The sequence below is a fragment of the Lynx canadensis genome, chromosome E2 (assembly GCF_007474595.2).
Source record: "Lynx canadensis isolate LIC74 chromosome E2, mLynCan4.pri.v2, whole genome shotgun sequence".
In the NCBI taxonomy this organism is placed as follows: domain Eukaryota; kingdom Metazoa; phylum Chordata; class Mammalia; order Carnivora; family Felidae; genus Lynx; species Lynx canadensis.
In genome coordinates, this window is record NC_044317.1 from 17,458,630 (window position 1) to 17,473,620 (window position 14,991).

Genomic DNA, 14,991 nt, shown 5'->3' on the forward strand with positions numbered 1-14,991 from the left:
ATTAGAAGGGAAACATGCGCACGCGCGCGCGCGCACACACACACACACACAACTTCATCAACAAAGTGGCACTTTCATTTCAGCTGTTCCTGGGGGCAAACAGCAGAAAAGATAAGTCCTAGATTGAAAGCTTTGTGGTTATCTCCGTTTCTCATTAAAGTGCCCCTGATTATAATCACACCCACGATTACAAGATTTAACACACCTGGTCTTAAGGATGCACCAGGAAGAGGAATCATACATTCATCTCATCCCATTTCCTTTCCTTTAGTCACTGGGTGAGCACAATTTATAAATTTCTGTGAGTGCAGAATAGAGAACAGGAGAGAGGTTTTCCATTCACATGGGTTTTTGAAGGTGACAATCATCTTCCACAGCCACAAATTATGTTAGCACCGGTGAGACCAGGAGTGTTGCTTTCATTGGCTACACACAGATCTGAGAAATCTGGGTAGGCTTTCTATTTCTTCTCTCACTTTACTAACCACACACACACACACACACACACACACACACACACACACACACACACACAGAGTCTCTCTCTCTCTCTCTCTCTCTCTCTCTCTCTCTCTCTCTTTCTCCCCTCACTCACTCAGGGTGTGTATGCACTTGTAGAGGTTTTCTTTTTTGCTACTTTTGTAAAAATCCGTTTTTATTAATAGAAAATAAACACTCAGTTTCAGTTGTTATACCTGTTGTTAATAAAAAAAAAGAATTTAAAATAATCACTTAATCCTGTTTTGACTAAAACAATTGAAACTGTGGCTTAAAAAAAAAAAATTCAGCACCATTTGCTCATAGGCCTTTCAGTATTTGTTCTTAACATTTCTGGAACTTTCCTGTCTGTAAAGTACAGGAATTACTAAGCTCCACGAGGAGGCCTCTCTGGGACAACCAATGAGAAGGCAAGCAATCGTCATAAAAGGAATCCATGTACATTCAGCAAGGTAACTCAGACAATACAACGATTCCCTCCCCTCCAGCTCAGGAGGGACATGCTTCTGAGCACTGAGGGATGAAGAATCAGGCTGTTATTTGCTGTTGGAATTGACTAATAACAGTAAATCTCTGGCACAGATGCTACTGGTTCTTAATATCCTGTGATTTCAGGAAATTCTGCAAATAGTTTGGATTTAATTCAATTTATTCAGAAATTAAACCTATGTAATAAGGTTCACTACTCTGTCAGAGTATCTTCTGGTTTAGTATCTTATAAAATACATGTAATACATGCAGGCAAATCATAGTCTTAAAGTATACTTAGAATACTGCATTATTCAAACCAAAACCTATTTTAACAAAATGTCTATAATTAAAAGTAGCTGATGAAACGAAATCCAAAGTTATGACAAGGGAAACTCACTCTCACTAAGCTGTGTTGCTTAAAGAAGGTTAAAAAGCACGTGCCCTGGGGCGCCTGGGTGGCTCCTTTGCTTGAGCTGACTCTTGGTTTCGGCTCAGGTCATGATTCCAGGGTCTTGAGATCAAGACCTGCATCGAGCCCTGCACTGGGCTCCACAAGGAGCATGGAGCCTGCTTAAGATTCTTTCTCTCTCCCTCTGCCCCTCTCCCCAACTTACACTCTCTCAAATAAAAATAAAAATATAAATAAAAAGCATGTGCCCCTACAGCCATTCAAGTACAGGTGAGGTGCACCCTCTCCTCATTTTTTACCAAAGGATTCCAATCAAGGATGGGCCAGAAATTAGCATTTCTAAATATTTCATAAAAGTCCATAGAAATATTAAAAAGACTTTTAAGAAATAACCCATACAGAGAAAGACAGATACCATATGTTTTCACTCTTATGTGGATCCTGAGAAACTTAACAGGTACCCATGGGGGAGGGGAAGGAAAAAAAAAAAAAAAGAGAGGTTAGAGTGGGAGAGAGACAAAGCATAAGAGACTCTTAAAAACTGAGAACAAACTGAGGGCTGATGGGGGGTAGGAGGGAGAGGAGGGTGGGTGATGGGTATCGAAGAGGGCATCTTTTGGGATGAGAACTGGGTATTATATGGAAATCAATTTGACAATAAATTTCATATATTTAAAAATAAATAAATAAATAAATAAATAAATAAATAAATAAATAAATAAATAAATAAAAAGACTTTTAAGGGGCGCCTGGGTGGCTCAGTCAGTTAAGCGTCCGACTTCAGCTCAGGTTATGATCTCACACTCCGTGAGTTCGAGCCCCGCGTCGGGCTCTGTGCTGACAGCTCAGAGCCTGGGGCCCACTTCAGATTCTGTGTGTCTCCCCCTCTCTCTGCCCCTCCCCTGCTCATGCTCAGTCTCTCTCTGTCCCAAAAATAAATAAAAAAATTTTTAAAAAATTAAAAAAAAAAGACTTTTAAGACTGTCTCTCTGTATCAGTGAGCAGTAGTGCCCACCAGAATTTCCTGAGAGCACAAAGACAATGGCAAGTCATATACTCGCTCAGATATTCGAAGGATGGGGGAGGGTGACTGTTGGGTCATCCTTAGCCGGAGCTTCTCTAGGCTTTTAACTATATGTTGATCACCAATGTGAGTCAGGTGGACTTCTGTGAGAGAATGGTGTTCGGTGGTCAGGATCTCTTTTGTACATTTTTTCCTAAATGGAATACACAACAGATAAGGGAGTAGAGGAGGTAACACAGGGAAGATACTCCTTCTAGCTCAGAAGGAGTGGAATTGATAAAGCCCATATATGCATTCAAGAAGTCCATGGAGTCCTCCAGCTGTGGAGAATGGCTAGAATTGACACTGTGGACCATGGGAATGTTTTCCTGCACAGCTCCAAAAACTCTGCATAGAGGTTCGTGGGATCCTATGGCCCACCGATAAAATGAGTGGGAATAGTCACAGAAGCAAGAGCTCCCACCCAGCATGTTCTAAACTTCTTTCTCTGGATGATGTACCGCAAGAGACTATTGATAACTAAGTTCTCGTCATTGTTGCGTATCCCTGCCCACACGTCCCACAGCTCACTCCCAGAGCATTTGATGTACGGCCCATAGACTGGGGTGAGACCTCGAGAGAATACAAAGAAATCTGCGTCAATCGTGTGAGGATGGGTGACAGCATGCCTCCATTTAAAAACATTTTTTTAATGTTTATTTATTTTTGAGAGAGAGAGACAGAGACAGAGACAGAGATAGAGAGCGAGCATAGGAGAAGCAGAGAGAGGGAGACATAGAATCCGAGGCAGGCTCCAGGCTCTGAGCTGTCAGCACAGAGTCTGACGCAGAGCTCGAAGCCACAAACCACAAGATCGTGACCTGAGCCGAGGTCGGACGCTTAACCAACTGAGCCACCCAGGCGCCCCAGCATGCCTCCATTCTTGAGCTGCTTTTGGAAGAGAGGACGGTGAATCTCAGGAAATATACCTCCATTTGACAGATAGAGACTCCTCACGGTAAGCTGACGAGATCATTTCTGCTCGAACCTATAGAGCACCTTCTGAGCAACGATACCTCTGTAATCATGAGACAAAAGGTTGATCCTATGGTTCTGGAGCCCCAGATGCCACAAAAATGCCTCTATGATGCTGGCCTGCTCAAATATGGAACAGTGATGTGGTCTTGTTTGTCACTGCAACCAAAGACCAAGAAACCCAGCGCAATCACTCGTTAAAACCTCACGGTCAGACCTTCCCAAATCTTGTACTAATCACAGCTGGAAGTTGGAAACCTAGGTAAAAGCACAACTATCTCAGGATTTCCAACCACACCCACAGAGTCCTGGTAGAAGATGTGCAGTCTCTCGTAGGTGAAAAATCTGCCTGACGACTTCCACGAGTGAAGAGCAGGAGACAGCTGGAGTGCCGGGAAACACAGATAGGCCACAAACAGGGGCACGGCTAGTCACCCCACCTGAACCCACCACTCCTTCATTGTGTGGAGGTGATCTCGGTGCACCATGGCTGCGTCTTATCCCCTGCTGCCCGGCACAGCAGTTTGGAGCACCCGGTGCCACGGCACCCGCGGCATGGCAGGGCCAGACGGCAGCCAGGCACAGCACACAGCCCGCAAGGGCAGCGCCGGCCAAGACAAGCAGTGAGTAGTGGTAAGTACCCAGATGTGCTGGTTGCCACGGCCCACTCACACAGTTGTATGGACCTATTTCAATAGTGTTGTAACTCACATTTTAAACTACAATTTTATTTTGAAATAATTTTAGACTTACAGACAGCACAGAGAATTCCTGTATACTTCTCACCCAGTTTCCACTCTTGTTAACAACTTATATATCAATGGTGTATTTGTCAAGGGTTTTGTAGATCTTAAGGATGGGTGAAAAATACTTTCTTAACTCCTGCTTGTACAGCAGACTCTCATCAAGGGCAGTTTGTAGCCGATAGCAATTTATTTAATTAATCTGCATTATTGAGTTATGATCTTTGTGTTCCCCACCACCATCAAGACCCTAGATAATAACTAGGGGACAACTGATGAGTTCATGCTTGCATAAAAAAATGGTGTCAAGAACTTCATGTGGCAACATTCTATCATGAATAAAGCCTGTGGGTCTGACAAAACAAACACTCTTCTAATGGCTTCACTGACAGTTAAATACTGATGTGCCAGCCACCAGTGAGCATTGTGGACGGCAGGAAGTGAATTATTAATGTAAACTCTCTCCAAAAACTCATCTGGGAATGGGTTTCCATTAAAATCAAGAGGCAAATTAATTTAGAGGTCACTCATTCTTAGCACACATATGGATATATATACTTTCTTCCTGTATTGGCCACACACTAGGGAGAAATCCAACCAAATCCACTTGGAGAAGGAAAAATGTTTAATTTATGTAGCAACTAAAATCTTGTGGATTGAATTCACAGCTAAAAAGGAAACATTTTTAAATGAGATCCTTTAGTAATTTGGTATGAACAGTGAAAGGAGTCAGGGAGACAAGTCACTAAAGATCAGGCTCCAGGGGCAGGCTTAGAGTGTTCCTGTTCGTTCACCTGGAGTCTGCCCCTCTGAGAAGAACACCAGGACTCAGAGTCTCGATCTACAGACTTATGCTCTGGTTCTCCTCCAGCAGTAGGGTGTGGTCTGCCTACTATTTCAGAAGAAATAGGGACTCCTATTAAAGATGCAAGCAATATAACTTTCCTACTACAGAATAAAATCTCGGCTGATTTTATTCTGGGGATAAGGTCTGAGGTCTCCCGTGGTGAGATTGATGAGCAGGAAAAAAACCAAAAAGGTACGGAAACTGCATATGGTGAGAAACTGACTTACCTCAGTAGCTTTCTGGCTGAGGCCCCGAAACAGCAGCACAATCACGTGGATGGCAGCTCTGCGCACTTGAACTTCATGGTCTGTTTTAGCCACAGCAATCAGGCAAGCTGTTACCTAGAAGGGCGAGGGGAAAAGTCAATAAAATTCAGGATTGCACAATTACCTAAAGCTTTTCAACTATGTTCCACTTTCTACACATCCACCACAAACAATCTGGCTTAGAGAGGGGTGGATAGTTACCTCATTCTCCATAAAGAGAGACAGATCTAGTGGTGGAGATCTTGATTTAGTCTGGCTTTTCCGGAAAAGGGCAAAATCCGGTTTGGAATTCAGGAAGAAGATTAGGGAGTCAGCAGGGATATGTGTATAAAATAAAGGTATGGTCAAATTCAAGTATTTCCTCAAAAGTAGGAAGAAATGTTACTTGTCGCCCTTTGGGAATGCTAAATCAAAGGAAGGAAAGATGGTCCAAACCATAGTGGCTTTCTAGGGAGTGAGGACCATGGGGATTTAGCTAAGCAGGCTTTGGAGTTCAAGGCCCAGCATGAATATGAATGCGCCGTTGATGAAAGTTACAGCCCAGGGATAGAAAAATACATAAATATTCTAACTGATCTACTTCCACATGTCCAGGTGTCCTGGTCCTGCAATCTAGCATACCCCACCATGTGAGTCACCCGGGGCCAATTTCAGAGTCTCCCCGGGTTTCTTCATGTGTATAATAGGTCTTTCAGTGCTCACTTACTTTAAAAGACAGCTCTATAACAGAAGAGACTAGAAATTACTAGCACAGCATGTGCCAGATATATAGCTAATAATTATATGTCGTAAAATAAGAATGTTTCTAGACTCTGTTACCACCCTGCCCCCCATCCCACTCCTGGTTAAGAACAAAAATATTTTAAAAACCTCAGTAAAGAGATACTCCTAAAAACAATGGCAAAAAAATCTTCCTGAGGCATTCATGCAAGATTTAAAAATTGAAAACGAAAATTTTGCAAGTGTGACCAACGGAACAATAATCTGAAGGTAAGTCTCAATTATTCAATTGGCTTCTCACGTATTTTGTTATTTCATTTACTGTGTGAGTGTATTTCTTGGCCAACCATGGAAGGATTTCTAACCATGATAAAAAAAAAATAGCCAGATTGTGTGTTTGGAAACATGGATAAATACATATTATGTTTAAAGAATGGTTTTTAAAAAGGTTTTAAAAAAAAGAATACAGGCACAAACGAGGAAATAGGCTTGTGCAGAAATTTTAACTATGCAGGTTGTATTTTTCACAGCTTTCAAACAGTTGGGCATAGTTCAAAGTGTCTAATTAATCAGCGATGGCAGAGAGATTAGAAGAAGTAGCTTGTTCTTAAATATAATTGCATCTGTGATGTACTGGCACTTAATCAAGTTGTACATCTATTAGACAAACTTGCATGTTGCGAGTGAAGGGAAATCCCAGGAAAGCTCAACAATTTGGGGGCTGTTTTTCAGTAAGATCCAGCAAGCTGTTTCTGCTTTTGACCTGGGACACCCTGACCCAAGGCCATCAGTGGCTTCCACGCCTGTGGCATTAACGGTAGAAGCAATTCAGTCTTAGGAGGAATTCCTTGGGTGACCTCCAAACAGGTAACAATATAATAGCTACCTCCACTTGCACCCTTAGTATTTACAATGTAAGAGCTGAAATCAGAGAGACAAGTTAGAGCTAGGTCTGAGTCCTTCCTGACACAAGGAGGTTTAGCTTATTCAGTCTAGTAACTAAAGGACAAAAACCAGCCTGGGGTCGCATAATGTGCAGATGCTCCCGAGCCTTTTGCCTGCCACTCTCTGGGTTTAATTTGGGGCCCAGGTTTCCAGGTTTGGTGGATCAAGGCTTCTTGGTCTAGAGCCCTGCTGGTATCCAGCTTTGCCACCTTTGTCTCCCACACTATGCTGAGCATGCCGTGCCTCAGCTCTCAGTGAGTCCAGCTCTGGCTGTCGGGTGTTAATCCCACAATCAGGAGAGGCAGAAGATTCCTGCCTGGAAAAGGGCTTGCCCCGCAAGGCCAGTGCTGTAATCCTTGTGCCACTTTGAAGGCATGGCTGAGAATAGCTGGTTATTACAAGCTTTGGTGAGATCAGTTGGAATGGCCTCCTGCTTGCTACAGACTATTATTTATGCACCGAACAGGACCCAGTCCATCTGCAATCAGCCATCCAGGATGATCAGGAAGTGGCCCATGAAAGGAAGGGTGTTCACAAACCTTCCTCAACACCTCTGTCACAAAGACTAAATCCTATGAAACATATGATGGTCAATTACGCAAAATGTTTTTTTTTTAAGTTTATTTATTTTTGAATGAGAGAGACAGAGTTTGAGCGGGGTTGGTGCAGAGAGAGAGACAGAGAGGGAGACACAGAATCTGAAGCAGGCTCCAGGATCTGAGCTGTCAGCACAGAGCCTGACGCGAGGCTTGAACCCACAGACCGCAAGGTCATGGCCTGAGCCGAAGTCAGATGCTTAACCAACTGAGCCACCCAGGTGCCCAATGCAAAATGTTTTTAAAGCATCAGAATTTTAATATGGTCTTGCAGATATCATCTGGACACAAGAACAGCCTTCTGTTCAGGTCACGCTCCCATAACCAACTTGTAATGTTGCTCTCCTACAGGCCACTGACGCAGACCCCTAGTCAAACCCTAGAAGCAGGGAGGATGCATAGCCACTCTCTTCCATCTACCCATTCGGAACAAGTCACTCTCATACCTAGTCTCTCTCACCTTCAACCCCAAGGACACACTTACCATTGACTTTCACCTCTAAAAGGCTTGGCAAATAGATAGATGATGTAAGGTCTTTACTAATTTATGAATTGGTGTCATATTTCTATTCTGTTCTGTTCTGTTCCTAAGTCCTCCCAGAGGATGAAATCCATCCTATGTGATCTTCATGTTGCCTGCCTTCAGGGTCAGCATACCTAGTCTAGTAAACCACACTGTGGAAGGCTTTCTTGTCATCACTGCCTAAAATACGTACATCATTCTGCCATTCTGAGAACCACACAAAGAGGAAGATGATGATTCCTCTGCATACACTATAAGTCAGTTTAAGCAATTTAACACTTGACGGGAACTAACAGGAATAAGGAAAAACATCACTTCCCAAATAGCTGGCACACACCAAGCATACTCAGAACTACATAAATAAAGACAATACAAATGGCAAGATTACCAAAAACCAACTTTGGAAAATTCCAGGAGAGAAGGTACCAGAGTTGAGGTATGTGTCAAGAAAGCAGGACTTCAATTTTCCAACTGCATTTTCATCCCTTTTCTTAACCATTTCTTTGTTAAAATTTCAGTTGGTCTGCTTACTTATGTGAAACTAGACCATCTGCCCTTCTATTTCATCAACTAAGAAACCTTAAGAACAAAGGCAGTACAGTCTCCAATTCATACGTGCTCAGCTTGCTCACATAACCTGCTCACGGAACCATGCTGGGTCTGTTAGCTTCTGGAGGGTCTCCCAGAACGTGCACTCCAGTCCTCATCTCAGGGGCCTATGCAGCTTCAACACGCACTTAGGGAACTGCGTCAGTCATGGTGAAACTGGTAATCAACCCAGATCATTCAGTGGGATCAGAGGTGATAGCTTTGCATCAGACCTCAAAGCTCAGGTTTATGGAATTCTGGGCACCACATTAAAAGTGGATTTCCCTATGGACTTCTCACCTAGGGCACATCTTACTTACTGTACTGAGGATAGGCCTCTCACTGTGGTTCCCTTCCATCATGTTTACTTTCCAGAGAGAGCGATGAAGATGAAAATGCCTGTCAAGATTTGGTTTCAAGCACCACAGCTCTTGACAAGAACAAGGAGAATTAGGGAAAAATAACAATGCTTTCCAAACAAGTTAAATCTTGACATCAACAGAGAGGAAAAACCTGAATTTCCAGCACAGGAACTGCAGGCGTTGATCCTATCCTTTATATTCCTTTCCTACCAGCAAATGCCATCAAGAATAGACAGTGCCCAAATCTGGACCACCCAACAGGTAGGACAGCTTTCTGCAGATGCCCAACAGCTACAGCTACGACCCCCCAGGTCAGGTCATGTTAGAAGAGACCATGGTGGTTAGTTTGTTCAATTTCGTACCAAAACAGATTACACATACCCTCTTTCTCTGCCTGCCTGACCCTTGATCAATGCAATCTTCTTGCTGCCCTGATAAGTCTAACTGAGGGTCCCAGCTGTGGTTCCCTCAGCACCTTGTGCTTATTCTATCATATCACTCTAGTCCAGTGTCTATTTATTCTTCTGTGTTTCACATTCTACAGAGATTTCCTTGGGGGAAGAGACTGTGTGCTTCATCTGTGTGCTCCAGCATACCTGGAACATGGAAATGCTCACAGAGGAGAATTCCCTCAGTTTGCAGCAAAGGCCAGTTTCCCCAAAGTTCCTTCTCCACCAGAACATACTACAAAAGACTTAAGAGCTTTCATGGGACACTTAACAAACTGTCACAGAGAATGACACGGTAACTAAAAAAATAATATCATTTCATTCTTGGGGCGCCTGGGTGGCTCAGTCGGTTAAGCGTCCGACTTCAGCTCAGGTCATGATCTCGCAGGCTGTGGGTTCGAGCCCTGCGTCAGGCTCTGTGCTGACCGCTCAGAGCCTGGAGCCTGTTTCGGATTCTGTGTCTCCCTCTCTCTCTGACCCTCCCCCATTCATGCTCTGTCTCTCTCTGTCTCAAAAATAAATAAATGTTAAAAAAAAAATTAAAAAAAAAAAAAGATCATTTCATTCTTCTGCTTTGGTTTCCCAACTCACTCAAAGTAAAAGCCAAACTCCTTATGAGGCCCCATCAAGACTGCCATCACCTCTCTGACGCATTGGCCTTGCTGTTCAGTAGCGTGTCAAGCATGTACCTGCCTCAGGGCCTTTGTACTTGCTGCTCCCTGCACCTAGAATGCTTTCTCCCCAGGTATCTGTCTGGATCAGCCCCTTGCTTCCTTCAGGTCTTATCTCAAATGTTACTCATCAGTGAATCTTTTCCTGTTCATCCAAGTTCACACACAAGTTCCCTTTGTGCCCCTTCCCTTACTAGATTCATTTCCTTAGCACTTACTCCATCTGACACAGTATATATTTGTTTACTTCCTTACTTATTCATTACCCACCCCTCCTTTCTAGAACATCAGCCACATGAGGAAAGGAACTTTGTTGTGTTCACAGCTGAATCCCCACCATCTAGCACACAGCTTGGTTGCAATTCCTATAAATGGCACAGAGTAAGTGCTCAATGAACATCTGTGGAAGGTATCAACAAATAAATGAAGAACTACTTCAGACCCATGTCCACTATCCCACTTTTTCCATGAGAATGGACAAGAGCGGTCTAACTATAGGAGGGCTCAATGGCCAAAACACTAAGGCTGTCAGGTGTCCAGTCATGTTCAAACTTGTAGTCCACCCAAGGCAGCTGGTTTGGCACTGATGACATGGCAAGCGTGGGATGCTACATGAGAAGGATCATCTAAAAAGAAGAGACAAATTATGTGGGATGGAAACACCTGGTTTTTCAAATCAGAGGGAATATATTGCCTTCTGAAGTTTCATTGCCAAAAGCAAGTGCTATTAAGATGGAGCTACATGACCCTTCCTGTCAGTAGCTCTACTTGTATGGCAATTCTCTTCCTTTTTAAGCACAAATGCAATCTTTTTTTTTTTTTTTTGGCACTAAAGAAATCTTATAAGTGAACTGAAAACATTTATTGGGAGACAACATACAGTTTGGTTAAGAGCATGGATTCTGGAATTGCCCGCCTACATTCAAATCCCAGCCCTGCACTTCCTATCTGCATGACCTTGGCAACTTATTTCTCTGTGCCTCAGTTTCCTTTGTGAGTGCTGGATCAGTTGATACATGTAAGGTACTCAGAAAAGTATTAAGTGCTTGCTATTATTACTATTTTTAAGATTTAAAAAAAATTATTTATTTTGGGGTACCTGGGTGGCTCAGTCAGTTGAGTGTCCAGCTCTTGATTTTGGCTCAGATCATGATACTCTCACGGTTTGTGGGATTGGGCCCTGCATCAGGCTTTGTGCTGACAGCGCAGAGCCTGCTTGGGATTCTCCCTCTCAGTTTCTCTCTGTCCCTCCTCCACTCTCATGCTCTTTCTCTCTCTCTCAAAATAAATAAATAAACATTAAAAAATTTTATTTACTTTGAGAGAGAAGGAGAGAGAAGGGGAGAGAGAGAGTCCCAAGTAGGCTCCAAGCCATCCGTGCAGAGCCCAATGCGGTTCAGATCCCATGAGCCATGAGATCATGACCTGAGCCGGAACTAAGTCGGATGCTTAACTGACTGAGCCACCTAGGCAACCTCTTTTTTTTTTTTTTAAGATTAAAAAACAAACAAAAACAATTCTTTATTTCAAGAGAAAGGAAGAGAGAGAAAATTATTACTATTCTTAAAGCATGTAGGAACCAGTCTTCCCAAATAAGCCTTACCTTCTTCTTCATTCAATATTTATCAAGAAACACTGCATGCCAAGCATTGTGATGGGTGCTAGGGGGTATGCAAAGGTAAATAAAGATGGGCTCCGCCCTTGTCACGCTCACAATTTGTTAGTGATCATAAACACACCTGGGATTGATGTTTCAGGAAGTCCAGATCTCGAGAAGTAGGGCAGGGTCACTGGACAAGGGGCTGGCCAGGCAGGTACCCCCACAGCAGCAGCTCCTCACATGGAATTTAAAAGCTCCCTTTTGTGTTAGCACTCATGGTAAGTGAACAGCCTACTACCTATTTACACTTCATTTCTGAAGGTTTAATAAGCAATCTGAGATTCTTGCTGTGAGCCAGGAAATTGTAAAGCTAAAAGACCCCTTATGATGTAGACCCTGCCTGCCTCTCTTGCCTCGGTTCTGCCACCAACTAACCTCCCACCCCCACTCCTTCACTCCAGCCTTTAGGATCTTCCTACAGTTTTCCAAATATTGCCAGACTGTCCCACACCACACTGCCTTTGCACAGCTATTCTTTCTGCCGAAGTGCCTTCTTGGGCTACCCAATTTCTACTTGTTCTAAAGATTCAGGTCCAAACATCTCTTCCTCTAGCACCTCTTTGTCAACACTCAAACCTGACTGAGGGGCTCCTAAAATATGCTCCTCCAGCACTTATCACGAAGGACTACAACTGTGGCCATTGATGTTTGTGTCTTCTACTAGGTTACCTATGCCTAGAAGCCAAGGTTGGTATCTTGTAGGGTTTTGCAACCTTGGCCCCTGACAAAGGGCCTGGCACACTGCAGGTGTTTGGTAAATGAACGAGTGGTAACATCGGAAGGAGGCTAGTTACCCCTGTTCTTCTCATTTCCTTGCTGCCATGATGATCACTGTCATCATCGGCCTCCTTCAAGTTACCAAAATCCTCCTTAAAGAAAAATCTCAGTACAAAAACAAAACAAAACAAAACAAAATAAAACAAAACAAAACAAAACACCAAATCGTTTCTCAAATGTCACCTTCTCAATGAGCTTCACCTTGAATACCCTATTTAACATTGCAACCTCCCCTCCACCCAACACTACAATGCTGGCCACCCTTATCCTCTGCTTTTTCTTATTTTCCACATATACATTATTTCTAGATCCTTGTAACAATCCTTCATCGCAGGCATTTTAATCCTGCCCCCTTTTTTTAGTAATCTCTATCCCCATCGTGGGGCTTGAACTCACGACCCCGAGATCAAGAGTTGCATGCTCGACTGACTGAGCCAGCCAGACGCCCCTTTGATCCCATTTTCTAAGTCAGACACTGAGTTCAGAGTCTAAGTCATGTGTGCTTGAATGAACGCAGGTAAGTAGGTGGAGGAGGTAGGCCCTCACTGATTCCCATCCCCAAGTGCACTTGGAAATTTCATTCTCTATCAACAGGTCAGGTGGGTCTCCAGAGAGATGATACTTCTTGAATGTTATAAAAACCTGCTTGAGCTCAATTTTTCTAATCAACCAAACCAAGAAATTTCTCTAACACTCTGATGGAAAATCATATGCCGCCAGCATGCTACAGTTTCCTTAAGAGAGAAAACGGGAAGAAGAGTCTAGGGACTCAAGAAGAAACATGGTCTCAGTTTTTTGGTTCAGAGAAGACCATGATGTTCAGGTGTTGTTTGGAGTCAACGGTTTCAGAAAGTATATGGGATCCTGTCAAACCTAAGCTGATCCACTTGGAGATCCAGGGTAAGTTTTCATTCCATTCACAGCTATGTTTTAAAAAATTTTGTGATGCTTGCACAATTCTGCAAATATATTAGAAGCAGTTGAATTGTACCCTTTAAATGGGTGATTTATATGGTATGTGACTTCCATCTCAATAAAGCTGTTATTAAAAATAATAATGTTTGGGTTTGGTTCATATCACAGCTTATGGCTTGGTTTGGGTTGAGTCATATGAAGGTACCAAATAAACAGGAAAAAAATGTGGGAACTGCTTCCATATTTGACCCAGAGAAGTTATAAAAGGCTGAAATCTTTAGACAATATAATTAAATAGACCCGCAAATGCCTTCTATTGTGTTACAAGTTCATATACTAAAGGACAAGAGATTCACTCCTTGGATGAGTGACATCCAAAACAACCAAAGATCAGATATCTAACGGTTCACATATGGTAGAGCACTCTAAGGTGTTAAGTTGGTAAGAAGCATTATTTCTAAGTTTTTTAAAAAAGACACATAAATGGGTAGTGGGGACTATTCAGGAGGGCACTTGTGATGAGCACCAGGTGTTGTATGTAAGTGTTGAATTGCTAAATTCTACACCTGAAACAAATATTACACTATATATTAACTAACTGGAATTCAAATAAAAACTTTTTAAAAAAAGAAAAAATATATAAAAAGATGGGCAGAGAGGTGTGTCTCTCATGGAAGAGTTAAAGGAGAGGAAGTGACTGATGCATAACTTTCTTAAAAATCCTAAGTTGGAAAAAAAAAAATCCTAAGTTGGAATTTAAGGGCATGAGTAGCCTTTACTATCAATAAAACAAAGCCTATAAAGCTCAGGAATCAGGAAATGCCATAAATTCAAGGGTATGCGTACATCCATGAGTGTATTTTTCTGCTTAGCGATAAGACACAATCACGACATCAAAGAAAATTCCTTCTCCCTAGGAACTTCTTAAGATTTGTTGTTCAACATGGTCTGAATAAAGAAGCCAGTATTACAGTTTTGTAAGTTTTTGGTCTAGTGAAGTTATGTGCTCTATGTGAGAGATATGGTCTCTCATAAATAAAAAGGTAATATAAACTTCTAAAAATTTAAAATTTTTTTTTTTTCAACGTTTATTTATTTGTGGGACAGAGAGAGACAGAGCATGAACGGGGGAGGGGCAGAGAGAGAGGGAGACACAGAATCGGAAACAGGCTCCAGGCTCTGAGCCATCAGCCCAGAGCCCGACGCGGGGCTCGAACTCACGGACCGCGAGATCGTGACCTGGCTGAAGTCGGACGCTTAACCGACTGCGCCACCCAGGCGCCCCTAAAAATTTATATATTTATAATTTACATGTCATTTTCTTCCAAATAAAGATTTAAGATAGTCAAGTGCATTGGTAATAAAACGACTCCTGGCTACTTATTAACTAATCTTTTTCCATCCAGCATCATCTTTAATAGCAGAGTGCCTAGCACACAGCAGGGAGTCAAGATATATATTAATATACCGATGACTAAATAAACGTGAGGGCAAAGATAAAATGTAAGGGGCT

General features: G+C 42.6%; 1 protein-coding gene and 1 pseudogene across 1 annotated transcript in view; both read right to left on the reverse strand.

The window, feature by feature from the left end:
* The window catches only part of LOC115503142, a 29,316-nt pseudogene extending 25,412 nt beyond the window's left edge, over nucleotides 1–3,904 (reverse strand).
* TANGO6 (transport and golgi organization 6 homolog) overlaps nucleotides 1–14,991 on the reverse strand; it is a 192,674-nt gene that overhangs the window by 30,747 nt on the left and 146,936 nt on the right. The window contains exon 17 of the mRNA XM_030298979.1: nucleotides 5,234–5,347. Coding sequence (XP_030154839.1) covers nucleotides 5,234–5,347 — 114 coding nt within the window. The remainder of the gene's footprint in view (nucleotides 1–5,233; nucleotides 5,348–14,991) is intronic.